Here is a 24587-nt window from a genome sequence, read left to right as displayed (position 1 = left end):
TTCAGTTACTTACAGCATTCCTGTGGTTCAATGACATCATTGGTTTTCCCATGGACTTCATAAAAAATATTTGCCCATCCACTGTTATCCCCTGAAAGAGACGTATTGTTTTTGAGTTGGAAAATAGCATTAACAAATGCAGTCAATGACATTTATTGTGTTTTACTTCTAACCTGAAATTCTACTTACATGAAAAGAGAATCCATCATTACATTTTAGAGACAGTTCATTGTAATATAAAATATGTCCCTGTGCCCCAAACCCGTATGTATCTGCTTCTTTATGGTGGAAAGGAAGTCAACATATTCGTTGTCTCCTTTGCTATTATATCATAGTCTTCTGGATATTGCTTATTTATAACATATACATTATTATAACATTCACAGGGACTAGCCCATCATTAGTTGCACTGGTCGGGAGGGAGCAAGTTGGCAATAAGCTCAGCCAGATCAGCGAACCATATCATATAACGCCATACATTTTCCCAGATACAGCATATCCAAGCCAGGGCCCGACTCTGGGCTCATCCCAGTTCCAGGTAACCTTGGGCTCTTAAACTGTAAAAATTAATAAAACTTGAGCATTTTCTGCATTATTGCTTTGGAACAATTTGTTCTATTCCACAAGACTTTTCTTTTGATTGCTTTGTTCCATTTGAATCCCTTCTCTATTAAGAAGTTTAAACCCAGAAAAATAATACAAATACAATTTTTGCAGTTGTGAACTTGTAGATTAGAACTTAGATTTTAAAGGAAATGAGCTGCATCCACGGAACCCGAATATAAATGAACATCATTGTATAACTGAATAATTGAAATAAATAATAATACAACGAACTGATATCTGGAGGAACTGACATGTCCATAGAAACTGAGCATTGATATTGATTGTCCCTATATGCTTAGTCAGTCATTTGGTAAGCTGGAATCCAGTACAGGTATGAGAGCTGCTAGAATACTTGGGAACTGGGGTTTCCGGATAAGGGATCTTTCTGTATTTTGGATCTCCATACCTCAAGTCTATTAATAAATCATTTAAAGATTAATTAAACTCAACTGGATTGTTTTGCCCCCAATAAGTGGTAATTATACCTTAACTGGGACCAAGTACAAAGTACTGTTTTATTATTACAGAGAAAAGGGAATCATTTAACCATTAAATAAACCCAATAGGGCTGTTCTGCCCCAATAAGGGGTAATTATATCTTAGTTGGGATCAAGTACAGGTACTGTTTTATTATTACAGAGAAAAGGGAATCATTTAACCATGAAATAAACCCAATAGGGCTGTTCTGCCCCAATAAGGGGTAATTATATCTTAGTTGGGATCAAGTACAGGTACTGTTTTATTATTACAGAGAAAAGGGAATCATTTAACCATTAAATAAACCCAATAGGGCTGTTCTGCCCCCAATAAGGGGTAATTATATCTTAGTTGGGATCAAGTACAAAGTACTGTTTTATTATTACAGAGAAATAGGAAATAATTTTTAAAACTTTGAATTATTTGATTAAATTTGAATCTTGGTATTTCGGAGCTTTTTGGATAACAGTTTCCCGGATAACAGATCCCATAAAGAGGCTATTACGTTTCAATGATGTTTGAGGCAGCTCCAGCACAGCAAGCACTAAACATATTTAGTTTCACTTCTACACTCATTATACAGTGTTCCATCCTATGTCAATATATGGTAGGTGCGCATTCACATACTCCTCATAGGACCAAGTACGATAAATAACAATAGAAATAACTTTTCTATATAACTTATATAACAAGAAGGTTCATCGTGCAGTGTTTCAGTCTCAATATCTCAATATATCTCAACCTCAATATAAGTAAATTTTTACTTAAAAGCTACATGTCCGACTGGGCTGTCCCAGCAGATAAAGTGTCAGTTCAACAGAATGTGTGGAATTGCGAACACTGTTCTGCTTTATCAGCAGTTAGGGGCCTATTTATTATGCTGTGTAAAATGAATTTTGCCTAAAAAATGGTGTAAAACACTGTATAAAATAGGCATGCCAATGGCATTACTATAGAGGAAGCAGAGCTTACGTAAAATAATGGCACTGTGGCTATTCATTAGCTCTCGCCTTGTTCCTGCTCTAGTCCCTAGCTCTCGCCTTGTTCCTGCTCTAGTCCCTAGCTCTCGCCTTGTTCCTGCTCTAGTCCCTAGCTCTCGCCTTGTTCCTGCTCTAGTCCCTAGCTCTCGCCTTGTTCCTGCTCTAGTCCCTAGCTCTCGCCTTGTTCCTGCTCTAGTCCTGCCTGCTCCTGTCTCAACACCCCGTCTGTCCCACTTCTGTCTGTCTTGTTCCCTCGTCAAAATCCCTTACAGTTAGAGCAGCGGAGAGCTCTAACAGCCTTCTGAATCATTAAATCCTGATGCAAACTAACACTAGAGGTCACTAAAGGTCGATAAAACGAGCCCCCCCCCCCCGGAAGATCTGTTTCTGATTGGCTGGTGGGCATGTGTAGCTCAGAACAGCAGACAGGATCAAGTTACACACATGCTCAGAGAATAGGAAGGCTGCCGCTGGCACCTACAGGAAGGGGAGAGAGATTTCAGTGATGTCACTGTAGGCTTCACACTGCTGTAGGCTGCCAGCACCATATCTCAGAGAAGCAAGCAGGGATCTGGGAATTTAGATATGCAGTAAGTACTTAAAAGAATGCCTTTAGATTTACTTTTAATTTATATTAACCTTTCCTTGTTCTTTAACGCTCGATTCACTAAAGGGACACGTGTCATAATTAAGAAGTGATGTTCTTTGCGTTATTTAACTCGCAATGAGCGATTTTCTTGTGTTATTTCCCACCGTGTGTTATTTCCTGTCGCACGCAATATATTTCGCCGCATGCTATATTAGCGCACGATTTTACGCACGTAACCATTACTTTCTTAAAACTACTTTTATGAAAATGACGATTTCCCTGCAAACTGGCGGCTTCATCACTCTGGGGCAGGGGTCTCAAACTCGCGGCCCGCGGGCCATTTGCGGCCCTCGGTACAGTATTTTGTGGCCCGCACCAACACCTTCTCAAAAGCAATGAATGGATCGCGATTTTTATTGCGATTCAAGGGATAATGCAAGGCACGACGGGCGGGAGCTGCTGATTGCGGAAATGACATTATGCCATCATAACAGTTATTATGGGAAGACGTTCTGTGTGCACAATTAGCTGCTAAGGAGCTAATTGTGCACACAGAACGTCTTCCCATAATAACTGTTATGATGGCATAACGTCATTTCCGCAATCAGCAGCTCCCGCCCGCCGTGCCTTGCATTATCCCTTGAAAGCCATTTTTTTGTGAAATCCCTTATGCGGCCCAGCCTCATCCTGACTTTGCCTCCTGCGGCCCCCAGGTAAATTGAGTTTGAGCCCCCTGCTCTGGGGCCAACACAGACTTGAAAAAATCCCACTGCAAAGTCCATATTGTGTTGCCAAAAGAAATTACTTTGATGAATCTGTACTTATTTCTCGCATGCTTTTTTACGCAAAAAAGCATGCGATAAGTGTTATCGATCTTTGGTGAATCGGCCCATAGAAATGAAAGATTCGGACAACCTCTTTTTTCACCACTATAACAAACTGTTCCAGAGTGAAAAACAAATTGTTACGTCTAAAAATGCTCAATGCCTTTTCACTGAGCAGTAACCACCCCATTAAAGCTCTGCAAAAATATATAGAACATTAATAAATTGGCCTCTAGTCTTTACAGGGCTCAGAAGAATTGCTAAGAATCAGTGTTCCTCAATAAGAGCTAAAGGAACTATAGACAGGCAGCAGCTAGAATGTCACATACATCACATGACCCAAAAATACAATGTATTCTACTTTCTCTTGCAAGAGTTCTGATCAGTACATTCAGGCTCTCTGAAAGCGAGGACTGAACACTACACATTTGTGAAAAGAAAAAATCAGCAGTATTCTATATTCCCTGTATCTGGGCACAGCATGAAACAGCAGTGTAACTTGTCTGTAACAGATCCAGAGAAGGAAGAATAAAATAGAACACAGAAAATGACATAGGCAGCATAATAGGTATTTGCATTTACAAAATGCCATGTTATTGCCTAGCAATGATTCACTTGCTGCAGTGAACAGTAAAATGTAAGATGTTGCTAAAGAGCCGCTGCGGAATAATGATTTGTAATACAAGCAGCCCTCTCACAGAAGCCCAAGGATTATTCCACAACATTTATGTTTATCTAATTGCTTTATTGTGACCTCTCAGACTAGTGGTCTGCAGCCTCAGGTACAGTATTGCAATACGATAATCCCTTGGTCTTATTCATCCTTCTAATTAAGAGATATCTTACATCAATGCGTTTAATACATGGGTTCATTTTCATCATATTGGGACAGTTTTATAAACTTGTTATTGTCTTTCAGAAAAGGGTTTGGTCCTATTCCATAACTCACTGAAAAATATTACAGAATCTGGACTTTAAAATAATGTTGCATCACTTCCATAACTTACTTCCACATGGCATATATATACTGTATTTCTGAAATTATTATACTTTATTTGTATAGAACCAACGTATTCATTAATCATATTTTCTTTCACTCTATTGAATACAACAGATTGGATATTCAGTTGGTGGGGATTTATATATATATATATATACACACGTATATGGGATAATAAAGCACCTACTGTGACATATAAGCATATAAAAAGACATAATGGATTTTTCCTGACTGTAATGCAGATCGCCTAGGGAGCTTGTTATTTGTATTCACGCTCATTTTGACAGACAGCTTTAGCGGGCGATGCTATTTCAGGGAGACATTTATGCAGAGAGAAGACTTTCTTTATGAGATGGAATATTTTGGGTATTGATGAGTGGGCTTGTGGAGGGGAAGGCTGCATGGAGGGAAGTTTGTTGGGGAGAGTACCATTCTGAGGGAAGCACTTCTAGTTCCGCCTGAACACAATCTCAATTGTAGCCACAATTATCACAGGATACTGCACTTTCTTGTGTATTACTGCTTAAAGGTAAATTAATCTTTATTATTTTCTCCAAAGTGGACTTTCTGGATTCACTCAAACATCATTGGTCTCTGCCTCGAATAGTTCCTGGGTCCCCCATACCAGCACTGTAGAGTTGCACAGCGCAGTTGGTGGCTGCCATCTTTGACAATATCAGATTTGGTTTCTAACTGCTGGACAGTAATTGCCAATCCAGATGCTTGCAACAGTTGCAGTGCTATTACAGGAGGCCTGGGAATATTCAGGCAGGTGGTCTAAGCAGGGGAACCTCTGTAGAGGCTCCAGACATTCCCTTCAGAAGGCAGTAGGGCTTGTTTATCTCTGCAAGCGCACAGGGCAACTTTCTCTTTTACCCGCAGTGTTACTCAAAGCCCACTTTGTGGCAAATTGTGCTCTTTGCACTTACATATTGTTGCACCCAGAGTTACTCAGGCCCCCCAGCCTTCCAGTCTGAATGGGGTGCGCGGCACCTACTGGCGCAGGGGAACCCAGGAGCTAAGGCCACCACTTTCCAGACAGTGGCTCCAGGGTTCCCTTAGATGCTGGAAGTCTGGGAAAAACAGTGCATTGTGGGAAAAAACATGCCATCTGCACCCAAAATTACACACTGTGTCTGGGTAAGCGCATACATCATCCATAAAACAGACTGTTTAATAAAGCAGATTACTTAACTATTTAAAATAGTTGTTCATCTTTATATTCATTTTTGGTATGATGTAGATAGTAAGATTCTGAGAATTTGCAATTAATCTTCATTTTAAGTTTTCATTTTAATTATTTAGCTTTTTTTTTAGCAGCTAAATTTGGAATTTCAGCTGCTATCTGGCTGCTTAGGGTTCAAGTTGCCTTAGCAACCAGGCAGTGGTTTTGAATGAGTGAAATGGGTGGAAAATGAACAGGAGAAGGCCTGAACAGGAAGATAAGTAGAAAAATATAACAATAACAAAAATTTTTAAAGGGCTACTAAACCCTGCTGCCCGGCACTGCTCAACCAAACTTTTCTCAGCTGTTGCTGGACTACAAATCCCAGAATAATGTAACATATAATGAAGGTAAAGGCATGCTGGGAGCTGTAGTCCTGCAACATCAGGGTTGTATTCTTAAAGCAATATTGAACAATAAAACTTTTCTCCAAATCTCCAGGGCCAGCAGCTGCATTAAAATTCCAAAAATCCTCCAATAAGAATCCCAGCTGATCTGTATAAACCCGGCTCCCTGTTCTCTGTTCCTGCAATTGGAGTTGGGAGCTTTAAGCACAGTTTCCCAGCACTGAACAAACCTGTCCTTTATCCCCCTGTCTGATTCCTGTGTCATATAATGAAATAATAATAATGACATAATTATCTCTATATATAAGATAACAGCAAGATGCCTGACATAGTGCTGGGAATCAGTGTTCTCATTGGTCACTTCTCTTGCACTTATAATGAGGTTTTTAGTCAGTAGAATGCTCATTGGTGAATTTTCCTGCATCTATAATTACATTTTTGACAACTTCTACAGCAAAACTAGTGAGTGCAGTGGGACAGCATCATGGCTGGGTTTACAACCCCTTTAACCCTGCCAAGAGCAATAGTTTTTTGTATTCTGGGGTCAGTGACCCCATTTCAAAGCTGGAAAGTGGAAAACAAATCATTTAAAAAACCATAAAAAGATTAGGACTTTCTAAAATATAGTAAAAGTTAATTTCAAGCAGCCAATGGTGAGTACAAGCATATGTGAAAACTAGAAAACCACAACTCCCTGTGCACAAAATATGACAATTCCTCCATAATTAGATAAGTATTTTACCTCTCACACTTTGCCTCGGTATTTGCTACTTTCCTGTAATATTCCCTTATGCTTGCCTTGCCTTCCTGTGCCGGGGTCCCCCCTATTTCTTGTTATCTGTAGCCTTTTGTTTAGAGGCAGCTCTTTATTTCACATTTGATTGACTTTCTGATAACCTTCATATCTATTTTCTTTCCTTTGCAGGGCTACGCCTTTATTTAGGGTTACTTTAAACATGTTATTCTGTATATTAATTGCTATTCTTATTGTGTGTTCCCTTTATCTGCAGTTCAGGCTCCAGAGCAAACAAGAGTGCGAGGGACAAACAGACCATACATATGGGAACGTTAACACAAACCTAATATAATATGTCCCCATCACTGCCAGGCACAGCCCTGATGATTTAAGCGTTTTGCTCACAAAAATGATTTATTGGGTTTCAGACTTGACACTAACGTTCCTGTCCAGAGAAACATATTTAGTGGCTCAGATGAAAACAGTTATTTCTGAGGATTAGAAAAATCTGGAAGCCCAGAAAACAGCTCTCTGCAAAGAGAAACCTAAGCGCTTTGCCCATATCCGCTTACTCTTAAGTTTGGCCAAATATTAGCGCTGGGCACAGAGCCAGACATTCACAAGTGACATTGTTACTGCATACTTGTAACTTCCATGGCTGAAGTGCAATTGATTAACAAAGGAACAAATACCAAACACATTGCTTGAATATTAATAGAAAATCCTTATGTTCCCACTAGAATATCACTTAAAGTGCTTGTTGTGCACCACCCTAGCCCTACTATAGGAGCAGGCTGATGAAGTAATGTTGGGGAATTGGATGATTAACAGCCTGATAGACTAAATAGCTGCTACATGAAGTTGCTGTTAGAGTGGCTCTACACTAGGAATGAAAGTCTGACTTAATAAATACTGTATTATAAAAGCTTCAAGAAACAGTATCTTCATTGTGACATATAATTCATGAATGTTCCCTTCTGTGAGCAGTTCTGCGTGTCACTTGCCATTATACACATTTGAGAAAAGAAAAAAGCATCTTTGAAGTTTTTTATACAGAATGTATTCAGAAAATGTAGCTGCCATTTTTGCTTTAGACCACTTATCCTTAAAGAACAAGTAAACTTTTTTTCCCTATCTTCAAAATAACTCTAAATCATTCCCAGAACAACATGTTTTAATCCCTGCGTGCAGTCTAATTTCATTTCTAAATCACAAGCAGCTCAACTGCAGCTCTTTCAGCTACTTCCTGGTCTATTGTGATGCTCCACCTCCTTGTCCTTCTGTCCCTTCACCTCCTTCTTCTCTCATTGACTGTGAAGATGGTAAAAGAGGTGTCTACTGTGCATGCCTTATTGAGTTCCCATTGGAACAAGACACACAAGCATGCGCAGTAGACACTTCTTTGACTATCTTCACAGAGAAAAGGAGTAACTGTGCATCTCTTAAGGTGTAATGTGGGAGACAAAGCTGCTTTAAATAATAATAATAATTAATGATAATTATTAATGGTAATGGACGATGATGATGATAAATATCCAGATTGTTAAAAGGTCATTTTTAGTCAAAAGAGTTGTAGAAGTAAATCCTGCAAAATGTGTTTATACTTGCAATACCCTAACATTTAAGAATAAGTAGACTTCAACTGACAGAACGTGACTATAATATAGAAATCATAGAAGAGGAAGGGAGATACAGTCAGACAGGAACTCACAGCTCTGCATACAGAGGTTCCCTGCTGTACAATATACAGAGTACACTTTGCTTTCAGTACACTTGAATGTGGATAAAAGGGAAAGAAAGAAAGAAAGAAAGAAAGAAAGAAAGAAAGAAAGAAAGAAAGAAAGAAAGAAAGAAAGAAAGAAAGAAAGAAAGAAAGAAAGAAAGAAAGAAAGAAAGGAGAAAGTTAGGAAAAAGAGAAAAAGTCAAATTCAGGAAAGCAGTGACTCAATCCCACCTATTGCAGATGCACAATATCTATCCACTTGATGAACGCTACAATTTTTAACACTCTCCTGACAGTCAGTGAAGTGGGAAAAAACCAAACTGCTGGAAATCCTTCTGGATCCCCCACTTTAATCATTAAGAAATCTGCTCTTGAGTGATCTAAAAAGATTAAAATTACTTTGTCTTGCTACTAAATTAACAGATAGACATGATTATGATAAAGTCAATAAAATACTAATCCTTTTAACACTGAGATTAAAATCCATAGCTGTTACTGGGTTAGGGCTCTGGCACACGGGGAGATTAGTCGCCCGCGACAAAACTCCCTGTTCGTGGGCGACTAATTTCCCCAAGTTGCCTTCACCTGCCATCCCACCGGTGAAAATGTAAGTCGCCGGTGGGATGGCATGTGCGGCGGCGCGATTTCGCGCAAATCGCCGAAGTTGCCTCGCGAGGCTTTTTCGGCGATTTGCGCGAAATCGAACAGGGAGTTTTGTCGCGGGCGACTAATCTCCCCGTGTGCCAGAGCCCTTAAAGTTAATGCAGTCTGTACAGCAAGTCCTTGTCTAAATACTCTCTTAATTATCTCTTAATTAAACTGATATAGGAAGGCTTTCCTGCAAATCCTATTGTGTCTCCTGAGCTTTGCCCATACATGTTTCCTATTATGAATGTATTAAGTATGTATAGGAATGGGATCGCTTATCCGGAAACCTGTTATTCAGAATTACGGACAGGCCATCTCCCATAGACTCCATTATAAGCAAATAATTCAAATTTTTAAAAAGTATTTCCTTTTTCTCTGTAGTAATAAAACAGTACCTTGTACTTGATCCCAACTAAGATATAATTACCCCTTATTGGGGGCAGAACAGCCCTATTGGGTTTATTTAATGGTTAAATGATTCCCTTTTCTCTGTAATAATAAAACAGTACCTGTACTTGATCCCAACTAAGATATAATTACCCCTTATTGGGGCAGAACAGCCTTATTGGGTTTATTTAATGGTTAAATGATTCCCTTTTCTCTGTAATAATAAAACAGTACCTGTACTTGATCCCAACTAAGATATAATTACCCCTTATTGGGGGCAGAACAGCCCTATTGGGTTTATTTAATGGTTAAATGATTCCCTTTTCTCTGTAATAATAAAACAGTACCTGTACTTGATCCCAACTAAGATATAATTACCCCTTATTGGGGGCAGAACAATCCTATTGGGTTTATTTAATGGTTAAATGATTCCCTTTTCTCTGTAATAATAAAACAGTACCTGTACTTGATCCCAACTAAGATATAATTACCCCTTATTGGGGGCAGAACAATCCTATTGGGTTTATTTAATGGTTAAATGATTCCCTTTTCTCTGTAATAATAAAACAGTACCTGTACTTGATCCCAACTAAGATATAATTACCCCTTATTGGGGGCAGAACAGCCCTATTGGGTTTATTTAATGGTTAAATGATTCCCTTTTCTCTGTAATAATAAAACAGTACCTTGTATGTGATCCCAACTAAGAATCAAAATTGGGTTTATTCAATATAAATAATATAATATAAATTATTTTTAGCAGACTTAAATTTTGGAGATCCAAATTACAGAAAGACCCCTTATACAGAAAACCCCAGGTCCCAAGCATTCTGGATAACAGGTTCCATACCTGTATAAGGAATATTTAGCAAATTTTTTTGTTAATAGGTGGACTTGCCCTAAGCCAATAGGAGACCAATGCCAGTAGTAATGAAGTGGGCTGGAAGTAACACCATTATAACACTAATACAGGGGAAATAGCATTAACTGAACATGTAAGTAATTTTCCAAATGATGTTACTTTTGTGCCCATGTTGTTGCACTGTATGCAATTTGAGATGGGCCAATGATGTCGAAATTCTAGAAAAAACACTACATTGTGGGTAAAAAGTATGGTAATTTGCATCCAAAAATTGCACTTTGCACTCTGCGCCACATTCATAAATACCTCTTTGGGTATGAGAGTGCTGATACCCACACAATTGTGGGACCCTGAAAAGTGGGTTGGACTAACTTCAGACTGGAGATATTAAAATATTTTAGAATTCTAGGTGGAGGCCCTTTAAAATAATCTAAATCAGCAAATGAATTTTATTGGAACTAATTAGCCGTAGCCCCAAGGATCTGAGTGGGATTGACTGAGCTCTTTGCTACTGTTGATCAGTTGAAATTCATTCACTTTCTTCTTGCTGTTGCTAAAAACCCATGGGCAGAAATCAATGGAACACAAACCATCCAGCAAACACAGATTGAGAATAATTCTATGTATATGTGTGATACCAATTAGCACTTAAAAACACACTCTAAAACTTCTGTGGGCAAGGCCATTAAACACAAATCTAATTTCTGTACTATATTTCTGCATGGATAGGTCATCTATGAACAGCTAACCTTTAGCAGAAATCTAAATCCAATGATACCTAGCACACACTAGACGAGAATTCCACAGGCTGCATTAAAATTCCATTTGACATATTTAATATTTAATTTTATCCAATTATATCCAATAAGCTTTTCGAAAATTCCCCATAATACTTTGAATTTAATTTTCCTTATAATTCTTCTCTATAGATGGCTTTACATGGACCAGTCCTAAAGTTATCCAAGGGATTGTGTTGAGGGTCAGGTATTGTGCTATGTGTCCATTCATACAAATGGCCATATAATATAGTTTATTCTGTTTAGGCTGATTGCCCTAATGAGCAGATCTGAGGGAAAGCGAGGTGGTGCTCTGGCTCTTCTCCCTTCAGCATCTACCAATGCCCCATTGATGTGTTGAAATGCAGCATCTCCAGATGTATTTTTTAGTTTAGAGAGAGACCAGCGTTATTTTTGTATGATGGACTACCAAAGGGGCTCCCTCAGCAGAGCTCTGGGCAAGTATGAGATTACTGTGTATTTACAAAATGGTTATTGGCAAGGACAATTATCTACATTATGGTCCACCCTGAGTGCCAGCCATAATGTTTGATTTTTAAAGCTTTACTCCCCTTACAGGAAGTCTGGGGCATATGAACATGTACCTAGAGATGTACCGAATCCAGGACTTGGTTCAGGATTCGGCCAAGATTCTGCCATTTTTGGCAGGATTCAGCCAAACGAAATCCAAATCCTAAAAATCATGTGTCATGTAAACATGGACACTGACAACATTTAACCCTTCCAAAACCTAATTAGCACATGCTAATTAGGATTGGGATTCAGTTAGGTATTCAGCCAAATGCTTTACGAAGGATTCGGGGGTTAAGCTGAATCAGAAAAAGTGGATTCGGTGCATCCCTACCTTGACCCCCATCTTAAAATTTTTAAATTGCTTCTTTCTTTTGCTGGTTATTTATTGATCTTGAGTTTCCATCAAAATTGGCCAAGTTATATGGTCACCTTTATCCCTGTTAGGACTGTGTTGATTCTCTGCTCAAACATTGCTATTAAGTATTATGTCAGCTAAAGCTCTAATTATGATTAAAAGCATAATAGAAGTGTATATGTACCTGAATGCACACAGAGAGAAAACTACCTAAAAATAAAAAACTACCTAAAACTAAGTTCCAGTCAAGCCCTAAGCTCTGGGCTCAAACAATGCAGATATTAATGGGGACTTAAGAAGTGCTTCGTTTTTCTCACTCTGTTAGATGAGAGCAAAGCCATCCGGCTCAAGCAGTCTGCCATTCACCAAAGAACAAAATACTGGGAAACCTGTTAACGCATTATCAGGAACAGCACAATGGGTCATGGTACCCTGCACCTGATAATGTCAGAGAGGGAAATGCATTTGCTGAATGGGAATCTGTACAGAGACATACCATAATCAGGAGGAAACCACTATTTCTCCTCATTGCCTTAATGCATGGGGTTTGTCTGTTGAGCAAGGCGCTACAAAATCTTTAGAATAATAATGTTGTAAGAACATCTGTAATGGAGCAGTTATTTTTAATTGATCGGTATTGACAGCAAAGGGATGGATGTAAAGGCGATTTGGAAATAATCATGTATTACTTGATAAATATTCAGCATTCATGGATCAAAGGAGAACTATTAGAAGTATAAGGTGCTTAGCAAAACCTAAGGCATGGCATGGTGATGTGCAGGTCAGGAAAAACTCAACCCGCACCTAGGGTTGCCACCTGTCCAGTTTTGACCGAGACAGACCGGTTTTAGGAAGGGCTGCCCAAGCCAAAACCTCCTGCCCGGTTTCCCTAATTAGAAAAAACAGGCAGTACTTAGTACAGCAGGACAGCAGTAACATTGGCCGATCGCCGCCCCCCATGATATCACCCCTGCTCCGCTTTCATCGCCAGCAGAACCTAAGGCAAGGCATAGTGATGTGCCCATCCCTTACCAGCAAAGCCTTAACTCGCACCCAACCCGTCTGTAAAATGTTGCAGTTGTAGGATCTACATTCAACCCTCACCCATATCTTTCTGCTCTATATGCTACTTCTGTGCACGCCTTCGGTTCCATGACAGGAAAATTTTAGGAGCCAAAGAAGGTTGTAGCCAAATTTCAATTCTAACCCGTCTGACCAAAGTCAGCTAGCATGGCAAACTCCATCTTATTGGCATCTGAGTAGCGTCTCACCCTCAATTCATTCTCTTTGTCATTTGTACAAAGTACATACATATACACACATACAATGGACTCCTGAGCAATAACACAACTAAAAAAGAACTGGGGCTCATTTATCACCACTAGGCAGTAGTGGGCAGTAACCCATAGCAACCAATCAGTGATTTGCCTTTTGCAGCTGCTTGCTGCAGGTAGAACAAAGGATGCAACATTGGTTGATTGGTTGCCATGGGTTACTGCCACAGGCAAGTATTTTTTCTAAAGGCTCCTAACTTTTGTTTCAACATGTTAACTATGAAAAGGTCCTTCAAGTTCAGAGCATTTCTTGCACACATCTTGCATTTTAGAGGAGGATGTGCTACTTATGTACAATACTAACATATCTTAGCAAATCACAGTTAGAAGCTGTGTAATGCCTCTGCCTCTCCTCTTCTATAAAGGAGAACGAAAACTCATCATAGGATTAGGGTAGAAATTCTAGACCTTTTGGGCTTCTTTGCCGTCACAAGGCAACCAAAACCCATGAGCAGAGAAGATTCCCTGCATATTCTCTGTGGCTGCTGTCAGTTACCTGAGCTTAGTGACTGACTCACGATAAACTGTATATAAACCCAATAGCAAATCACATACAAGGCTAAACGGTGATTCATATTTACATTACATGGCAGCGTAGCCATGGCCAATGCATTAGAATGAATTAATAACTGCCCTTGCAGCATCATCTTCTGTAACATTTTGATAATTTCCAAGGACCCCTAAGCTAAGTATCTCAACAGCAGTCTAGAGTGCACTGAGCATGTGCAGAGTCAGTGACACTCTAAACATGGCCCAACAAGAATACGGGGAACTGCTGTGAATACATGGATTCTTACTGTTATGGGGAGCCGAACCACTGAGCTGGTAGATTTGAGTAAACAAAATACAGCCATGGAGACTTTAGTTCTCCATTAGTTCTCCCAAGCAAAATATTTGTTAAAATAAATGGTGGGCAATAAAAAATTACAATTATAGAACATGGTGAATATAGTAAGTGGATGTGATACATTTAAAAAATGGTGCATTTTGTGTTGATATAAAATGGATTTTCCAGCCAGTTCAATCATTTTGAAAATTGCAAATATCCAAACAATTTATCTGAACTGTAATATAATGTCTTGGCAACTCTATAAATGTAACTGCTTGTGGTTCAGCTGTTTATTTATGTAAAACAGAATTAAATGAAATATGATTAAAAATATAGCGGCCTGACATTGCCAGCCAATTTCCCTGCTGTGCCTTTGCGCCGATCCCATCACGTGATCGCAATATAAAGGAAGGCTTGCTTATTCCTATCATGCACACCTCTTTAACATGCTGACAGATGGCTGTGTAACAGAAACAATGCCAACGTGGGATAAGATACAGAAAGTTTGTCTATGTGTAAAAATACATTTTAGTCCAACAATTCTGCTGCACTCCCTTCAGCTTATTACTTGGCCTGTGAACAGAAAGTGAAAAACTAAGCCTGCTGTGTTACAGCCTTCTGTAGGTTACTGGCCATTCACAGTCACTGGGGGTAATGTAATAATAGGTGCAAACTGTGCTGCTGGTGTAGAACCCATTGTGTAGAATTTACTGTTCAGCTATGGGTTACTAGACCCACACAAACTGCGTGTCTTTATACATTTCTCTTTGTGTGGTTTAATAGACTCACTAAAAGCTGGAGAATGCATATTACAGAAGTCTGTGTTTGATACCAGCACTGTTAACCTTTTAATATTATAAAGCTAGCCATACACGAACCGATACTATCGTACGAAACCTCGTTTCGTACGATATATTTGTGGCGTGTATGGCATGTCGGTGAGTCGACCGATATCGCAGGAAGCTGCTGATATCGGCCGACTCGCCGATCGGCCAGGTTAGAAAATTTTGATCGGGAGCCATAGAAGGCGCCTGACCAAAATCTGCCTTCAGGGCTGAATCGGCAGAAGGAGGTAGAAATCCTATTGTTTCTACCTCCTTATCTGCTGTTTCAGCCCTGACGGTGTGTGGCGGATCTGATGATGTTTCGTGCGACCGATGGTCACACAAAATATCGTCAGATCGCCACGTGTATGGCCAGCTTAAGAAGGGTGTTAATAGGGTCTAACTGGTGTGTAAGTGGTTGTTGCCTATCTTGTGTCATGTCACCTCATGAAAAAAAGAAACCATTTTGTTGAATATGTGATTCTACTGATGAGATGAGATCACTTATTATCTTCTTGTCCAACCACATATACAAAAGAGGACATCTGTAGCTACAAAGCTGGGGCTGGGTGTTTCTCCAATAATTTATCAATAGATGGCTGGGGAAGCTTTCCCTTGGGTGACTTTCCTAACAAATAAATTGTGTGCTCCTAAGGGGCTGATTTACTAAGACACGAATTCGAATCCGAATTGGAAAAATTCCGATTGGAAAACGAACATTTTGCGTCTTTTTTGTATTTTTTGCGATTTTTTTCGGCGCCTTTACGACTTTTCGGAAATTGTCGCGACTTTTTCGTTACCAATAATATTTTCGCGAAAAAACGTGAGTTTTTCGTAGCCATTACGATTCACTCGTATCTTGTCGCGACTTTTTCGGATTGAGCGCTCGTAAGCGGCGCCTGTAGCCCATAGGGCTCAATGGCACTCTGCAGCTCCAACCCGGCCCAAGGAAAGTCTCCCATAGGGCTCAATGGCACTCTGCAGCTCCAACCCGGCCCAAGGAAAGTCTCCCATAGGGCTCAATGGCACTCTGCAGCTCCAACCTGGCCCAAGGAAAGTCTCCCATAGGGCTCAATGGCACTCTGCAGCTCCAACCCGGCCCAAGGAAAGTCTCCCATAGGGCTCAATGGCACTCTGCAGCTCCAACCCGGCCCAAGGAAAGTCTCCCATAGGGCTCAATGGCACTCTGCAGCTCCAACCCGGCCCAAGGAAAGTCTCCCATAGGGCTCAATGGCACTCTGCAGCTCCAACCCGGCCCAAGGAAAGCCTCCCATAGGGCTCAATGGCACTCTGCAGCTCCAACCCGGCCCAAGGAAAGTCTCCCATAGGGCTCAATGGCACTCTGCAGCTCCAACCCGGCCCAAGGAAAGTCTCCCATAGGGCTCAATGGCACTCTGCAGCTCCAACCCGGCCCAAGGAAAGTCTCCCATAGGACTCAATGGCACCCTGCAGCTCCAACCTGGCCCAAGAAAAGTCACCATACTGAAGCTTGAATGAATCCGAACGCTACGAAAAAATCGCAACATTTTGCACAAGTTTCGGAATGGCTACGAAAAAGGCGCAACTTTTCGCGCAAGTTTTAACGCTACGAAAAAATCGCCAGATTTTACGCAACATTCGGATGGCAACGAAAAAGTCGCAATAATTTTCCGAAAAAATCGCCAAATACCGATCATTGCGAAAAAAGCGCAATCGGGCGCATTCGGCCGGTTCGTGAGTAAGTAAATGGGCCCCTAAGTGTATATAGGTGCTGTCCTTTGACATTTTCCTCAAGAGACTATTGGTTTATTGAGTTGGTTAAGATAGTTTGGATAGTGTCCAAAGGACATTTGCTAGACTGTCACTCCCTTGAAATTCTCTCCCATATCCAACCTGTAAGTAAGGTTCATCCTGAGAAAAGGGCAAAAATTGCATTACGCACCTTGTCTGGCCCTAGTGGAAGTGCAGGGAATATTTTTTTTTATACAAGTTAGTTAAATAGGGTAATATATAAGCCAAGAAGGAACCAATGAATCAGCTTGAGAATACATGGTCTTGTGGCCACGTGTTTGGTCCAGCTGCAAAGGCTCCTTGCTGCAAGTCTCTAAATCCTATCTATCCAACATAATGTGAATAGACTGGTAACTATACAAATATGTGGCACTCAGATGTTCAGCATTAGCACTTGTTTGTGATTGTAAGGGATTTTGATGGGTGGTGAGTCCTTCAGGTGAGAACTAGTTATTGTGACCAATCAGAAACAAGACAGGTACTGTAAATGAAAAGGGTAAATGTCAGGAACAAGACAGACAGGACTGGGATGGAGCGGGTGAAGAATCAGGGACAACCATGAGTGGGACAGAGCATGCATTCTGTAGGTAAAGTGGTAGAAACAAGATCGGAGTAAGAAGAGGACCGGAGCAGGAACAGGAGTGAGAACAAGGGGAGCAAGAATTAGGGCAAGCCACAGCGTTCAAGCTAACAGAGGCCAATGCTTATGCAAAGGACGTAAAGTGGAAGTAGGGTTTAAATAGGGCAAAGTCAGCCCTGATTGGCTGATCCTATCCAACCCATGAGGCTGCTAAGGAGAGAATGGAAAAGTCAGGAGAAAGATAATGAGCAAGATTGCCAGCTGCTCACCTAGCTTAATGCTTAGGGAGAGCAGCTAGAAACCTGATGGTTTGTGGCTTGAATCCCAGCAGAGCCTTACTGTGATCACTGTGAAACTAAACAATCCAAGGAGAAAATGATAAGAGGTCAGCACTAAGTGTATCCGTGTTGCTATAGGGCCTCAGTGCATCTCCACAATCCCTACATATATACATGCTCTAAAAGAAATTGCTTGGCCAGTCATTTCAGAATACACATCCTAATACAGTCTTTCCTTGCCTGCATAAAATCAAACGCTTAATTAAGTTTAACACACAATAACAGAAACAGTTGTATAAATAGCCCGCTGAGTCAAAGCTGAACGGCTCATATTGATTTTGGAGCCAGAGAGCAAAAAACACGTAAAACTCCTCTCATACGAAACAATTGTTTCTTAAACATGACTGTTGTAATACATTATTGTAAATTGCAAAATAGGCAACTAGATTTGTTTTCCTAAAACTGAATTATATGTATCTATAATTTCTATGGAAAGATAAAAATAACATGTGGCAGCCCTCACAGTTACCAGGAACAAACCCAGCCCAGGTGCACTCCAAACTCAATGATCCAAATCCACAATATAAAGAGACATCTCTCATAGATCTTACAGAAAGTTCATATGTTTATTGATATGTACAAATATTTCAGCTAGATTTTCCAGCCCTTCTATAAGATAGAGTGAAACAAGGACCCCGAATGACCCCAAGACCAACATTGCTAGTGTCTTGTTTACATTAGCAACAAGGCAGTGGTTTGAATGAGAGACTGTAATACAAATAGGACTGAATAGAATGATAAGTCATAAAAATTACTGTATATACTCGAGTATAAGCCTAGTTTTTCAGCACCCAAAATGTGCTGAAAAAGTCACCCTCGGCTTATACTCGAGTCGGGTGCCATGGGTCCCTCTAGACTAGCACCCTCCTCTCCTTTGTGTGCAAATTAGGCCACCTGCAACCAGACCCTCCAGTGCCCTGGCCTAGGCTCCCACTAGCAATATTTATTTCCCCTTACATCTCCTCCGGAACTGTGTCTGCTGCCAGTTTGTCAAGGTGCAATGAGCGTGGGATAGTACTCATTGTTTTTGTTGTCCCTCTTCTCCGCTTACAGAGCTAGTTTACTGTTTTTCTTTGAAATAAATATTGAAAAACATATACCCCACTGATGCCTCAATTAGTATCATCTTATTGGTATTTATTTTGATTATTAAAACTTAGCAGTAGCTGCTGCATTTCCCACCCTAGGCTTATACTCGAGTCAATACGTTTTTCCAGTTTTCTTAGGTAAAATTAGGTATCTCGGCTTATATTCGGATCGGTTTATACTCAAGTATATACGGTAACAAATAAATAAAATTGTAAGCTCATAGAGCAATAGGTTCTTGTCTGCTGGGATCAGTGACCCCCATTTGAAAGATGAAGGAAAATAAATCAAGTTTTAAAAAAAAAATAATAAAACATAAATAATGAAGACCAGTTGCAAAGTTGCTAGCAACAGGACATTCTATAACATATTAGTTAACATAAAGGTGAACCATTCCATTTAGTGAGTTAGTCCTCTATACTGTGGTGACAAAGTGCTATTATATTTTATTTCTAATTTTAGTCTTATTTAGGGTATTATTACAATACAATATTTATACAATATTTATGCCCCTTTTTGTCTATAAACTGTCGGTGGTATTTTGTACAGTTTAACCATATACAGAACTCTTACATAATTTCAGTAAGTAAGAGTCTTTGTTATGTTTGTTATAATATTACCTTTTTATATAAAAGTGTATTAGGGCAGGTCTACACTGGCCCACAATGTGCTTAAATAATTTCATGAAAGTCCCTAACAACATTCAATACAGGGTATATACAGAGAAACGGGGAATGATGTGCATAGATTTGCCGTACCAACACGTATAATTCTCTTTCACAGTAATTAAAAGTTAGATTTCTCTAGAGAACATGCAAGTAATCTATTTTCCTCGAAGCTCACTTAATTTAATCCTTGCAACACTGGCAATTTATTTCCAGCTAGCACATAGCACATAGCAAGCTGCTCTTGGGTAAGTAGAGCAAACATTTAAAGAAACAAACAATGATTACCTAGTGATTTACAGAAGGCAATACTGTGCCTTTTTTCTATAGAATGGCACATTTAAGCAACTTTTCAGCTGGTATTCATAATTCATTTTTCATTTGCCTTCTTCTTCTTCTGTTTCAGCTTGCAAATGGTCTCAACAGCAAAAAAAGTATTGCTCTGTGAGGCTACCATTGTATTATCGTTGTTGTTACTTATCTTTCTATTCAGGCCTCTCCTAATCATCTTCCTGTCTCTCATTTAAATCACTGCCTGGCTGCTAAGGTAATTTGGACCCTAGTAATCAGATAGCCACTGAAATTCCAAATGGAAGAGTTGCTGAACAAAAAGTGAAATACATAAATAAAAAAACACTAATTAGAAAATATGAATAATATTACTCTCTGCAGCAAACTAAAAGTAAACCTGGTACTCAGACACTGCACAATTACAACTTTTAGCATGCCTTGACCCTGGATCTGTGTTGTTCAATGCTGGAGTAGTTCATTGATATCTGGAGATCATAGGCTTTACAAATAAACTATTTTATGTATTTGGGTAAAGTTTTATTTTTGGGTTTATATTCCCTTTTGTATGTAGTTATAATATGTATGTTGACATGGGGAAGTGCTGTGTATGTGATTTTCCCTTAAACCCCAACGGTAGAACATAGTCTTATTGGAGCACCCAATCCTGCAATCAATATAAAACTGTTAGTATCCCTATCAAGAGAGATGATGATACATCACCAAGGCACTTGTGTTCTTGTGGGCCAGTTGCACAATGTATACCATTGATCCAAAGGACAATAAAGGCTTATGGGATCTTTTTTATTACACTAATGACTATGATTCTTACTAGGGAGCCATCATTAACATCGCCCCAATTATAAATCACCAACCTTATTACATTACACCAAAACTTTGTGCAATGTTTGTTTAGTGAATATTTTTTACCCCACATACATATTTGCAAGTTGTGAATATGCCATATTTAAAGGAGAAGGAAAGGTTAATAAAGAGTTAATCTCAAGCTGCAGGCATACCTTCAGTTCCCTCAATAGTGCCCTTAAGTCTCCCCATATTTCTCCCATTCAGATGATCAGAAGCCAAACAGGAAACAAAACGTTGTGCTCTGTGAAGAAAGTTCCCATAATGCCTCACTCCTGCACCGACACCCAGACCAAGTGAACATGCTCAGTTAGTAACACTATGGGGGAGATTTATTAAGACACGTATTTTCGGCGATTTTTTCATGCTTGCGCGTCTTTTTCGTACGCCCGCACGACTTTTTCGTACACTTGCGCAAAAAATTCGGAAAGGTTCTGCCACTGTTTACAATCGTTCGGTACGAAAATTTCATGACTTTCAGATCACCAATACGATATTATCGGGACTAATACATTTTTTCCGTAAGCATTTTCATGATATTTGCGATCTTCAGAAATTATTGTATCCAATCCGAATTTTTCCCATTCGGGATTCGAACTCGTGTTTTAATGAATCAGCCCCTATGAGTCAACTTCCTGCTGATTGGCTCAGATCCACATTCCTAAGGGGGGGGTGAGTTCTTAGCATTCTTGAGGGAGGGGGGAGCATCAGAGAGCAGAGAGCTGCCTGTCTCTGGCAGAGGAAAACAGACACAACTAATCTTTTGATAGAGGACTCAGTGCAGCATTTCTGTGAGTGCTTATGGCTGTATTTACATAGACCTTTCTGATAAAGCTTACTTAGTTTTTACCTTTCCTTCTGCTTTAAAAACTCTTAATTGCACTGCAAATAAAAATTGTCTGCACATTAAATGCACCTTGTCCAGCTTTATAAATATAAACACAGGCAGGGCAAATATGTTCACTCAGTCCCAATGACTTGGGTTCAACTAACAGTGGCCTTAGGCTGCCATAAGTGGTGTTAGAAATCATGTGCTTAAACTTAAACCAACCTACAAGTTCAGTTACAAAATAATTTAGATTACTATATCATAATCACTGAATTTTATTTCTTTAGTTCATGTCTGCAAACTCCCAGGCCTACACGTTCTATGATGCTGAAAGCGAGTATAAGACTTACCACAGTACTCCTCATCTGCCCCATTCTCACAGTCTTTTACACCGTCACAGTGAAATGTCCTTGGGAGGCAAATAGTTACATTTCCACATGGGAAAAACCCCATTCTGCATTCAGGATCAGTAATGGAATCTGTATTAGAAAGAAAAAGGAATAATACAGGATTAGGACAAAATCCATATTTAAGTAGCACTGCACACATTTCCATGCAGTATAATGTTCAGTATAGGGGATAGTCTGTACTCTGTGACTCTATGAACATATTTAAAAGTGTTGGTTACTGTGGAGCTAGCAGTGGCGTAACTAGATATAATGGGCCCCACAGCCAATTCAATTTAGGGCCCCAAAACATTGGTAAATTGACCTATTCTGTCAAGATATATTGTAATTCCCCTTTAATTATGGCCTTACTGTCCCCCCTGCAACCATAGGGTCTGCTTCCTCTGTCCTTCAGCCCCTGCCTGTGGTAAGTTATTAGTGATAGTGTTATATCAACCATTCCCAATAGATGAAATCTTTCATAAATAGTAGCTGTAATTAAGTAATTGGTAAAAATATAATCCTGGCACTGAAATAAAAACCATCAATAATTTATTAAGTGCAAAATACAAAAAAGGAAGTCTCTCACGATTCAGTAGGTGCAAAAAGCTGCCTCCGTGCCGGTTTATTGGAGTAATCAGTGAGAAGGATACAGACGTTTCGGCAGCTTTTTGCACCTACTGAATTGTGAGTGACTTCCTTTTTTGTACTTTGCACTTAATAGGGCTGATTCACTAAAGTGCGATAAAACGTGCGCTATCACTAAAAGCATACTTGCGTTAATTTACGCGCGATACTGCATGCGTTATTTAACTCGCCAAGACTATTTTTGTGCAGTATTTGATGGTACATGCACTAAATAATGCCCGCGTATAGTCGCCGCATATAAATAGTAGCATATAAATATTAGCCACATATGAATAGTAGCATATAAATGGTAGCATATAAATGGTAGCATATAAATAGTAGCACATAAATAGTAGCATATAAATAGTAGCATATAAATAGTAGCACATAAATAGTAGCATATAAATAGTAGCATATAAATAGTAGATGCTTATAAATAGTAGCCACTAGTGATGAGCAAATGTGTTCTGGTTATCTTTGGTGAAAAATTCGCAAATCGTTCGAAAGATCCACGAAACAGCAAAAATGTTGTGCGGCCAAAAAAATTGTTGCCCGCGACTATTATTTTTTGACGCCTATGTCAATTTTTGGACGTGCGGTGAATTTTTGCGTGGCAAATTTTTTCATGCGTTTTGCCATTGGCAGATTGTTTTGCGAAACGCATGAAAAAATTCGCCGCTGAAAAATTTGCTGCACGTCCAAAAATTTGCTGCGAATCCATGCCTGGCGAAACATTTCATCACTTGTAGCCGCATATAAATAGTCGTACGAATAAACTCACGCCATGTTAGCCATACACGCCAATACTTGCGGAAAATTACTGTATTAAAAATGACCATTTCCTTGCAAACTGGCGGCTGCGTCACTCTAGGGGAAACACATACTTGAATAAATAACACTGTAAGTCCATATTTTATTGGCAAAAGCTCATTTACTGTACTTTTCTATAATTACCGCCTGCCTGACGTAGGTGTTAATTTTCGCATAGTCTAATGCGATATTTAGCGTGCCTTACTGTTTGTGAATCATGCGTTAGTATTCTTTTCTGCGCGCTAATTAACGCATGCGATATGCGATTTAACGCACGCGATAATACTGTAGTGAATCGCGCGCTAATTATCGCGTGCGATAAAAATGATCTCACTTTAGTGAATCAACTCCAATATGTCAATAGCCGGAAGCCACGGCTTTTAGGAATACGCACTCCCAGTTAACTTTACTATAGACTCTATTTTGGATAGCACAACCGATTTTTTCTTTTTGCATCAATAATTTATTGTCATAGAATCAGCTGAACAAACACATACAAGCCGATGTGTATCACAAAAGAATTCCTATTCAGCCGGAGAACCCCGTTAGGATAGTTGCTAAATTGCTTGTAGGGCTTCCCCCAGTTTGTCTTTATGATTCAAAAGCATTTTTGTGGTGCCAGTAATTATACTTCATTACTTCTTGTCGCCATTCTGAGTGCTGATATACAGGAAGCAGATTCAATATCATTTCAGTGTGGATGTTTAGAAACCATCTCTCTCTTGACCTTGGCTCAGTATTTATGGGCATCGTTACTGTAACCTCCTGTATATCAAGCTGCAATCGCAATATATTACATTTTATGCACAATGTTTCAATGTGATCATAAATTTGCTAACAAAAAACTTGATGTAGGAAAAACATTGAAACTTTGGTATATATATCAAATTAAAGCGAAACCCTGAAACTTTCTATCTTAAAAGCAATGATATTAGCCCAAAGGCCTCTCATATCATCAGATGCTCACTGAGTATACTGAGTGTGTTATGTGCTGCTGGTGTTTACAACTGTGACATTATTAAAGGCCAAAAGTACTGTATCTTGACAGGCTACTGTTCATTATCATTATTATTTTGTTATAAAGCCATGTCCTTCTGTGCTGTACAGAGCAAGGGGTTGAAGGCCCATCTCACCCTCCTGTTCCAGTCTGTAACCCTTCTTTGTGAATGATTATAACACTTTCACTTCTTTGTTCTAATTATATGAACATATTGTATTTATTTTTATATATTATCGATAATTACGTAGGTTTTTGGTGCTGTATAAATGAAGAATTATGCTAATATAC

The 24587-nt window shown here is 39.4% G+C and overlaps 1 protein-coding gene across 1 annotated transcript in view; it reads right to left on the bottom strand.

The window, feature by feature from the left end:
* Positions 1–23951, bottom strand: part of rxfp2 (relaxin family peptide receptor 2) — a 65027-nt gene extending 41076 nt beyond the window's left edge. The window contains exons 1-3 of the mRNA XM_012958212.3: positions 23939–23951; positions 21827–21955; positions 14–91 (exon numbers count right to left, since the gene is read on the bottom strand). Coding sequence (XP_012813666.2) covers positions 14–91; positions 21827–21955; positions 23939–23951 — 220 coding nt within the window. The remainder of the gene's footprint in view (positions 1–13; positions 92–21826; positions 21956–23938) is intronic.
* Positions 23952–24587: the final 636 nt, after the last annotated feature.

Source organism: Xenopus tropicalis, chromosome 2, assembly GCF_000004195.4.
Source record: "Xenopus tropicalis strain Nigerian chromosome 2, UCB_Xtro_10.0, whole genome shotgun sequence".
In the NCBI taxonomy this organism is placed as follows: Eukaryota; Metazoa; Chordata; class Amphibia; order Anura; family Pipidae; genus Xenopus; species Xenopus tropicalis.
Note: the sequence above shows the minus strand (reverse complement) of the source record. Positions and strands in the feature narration are given on the sequence as shown.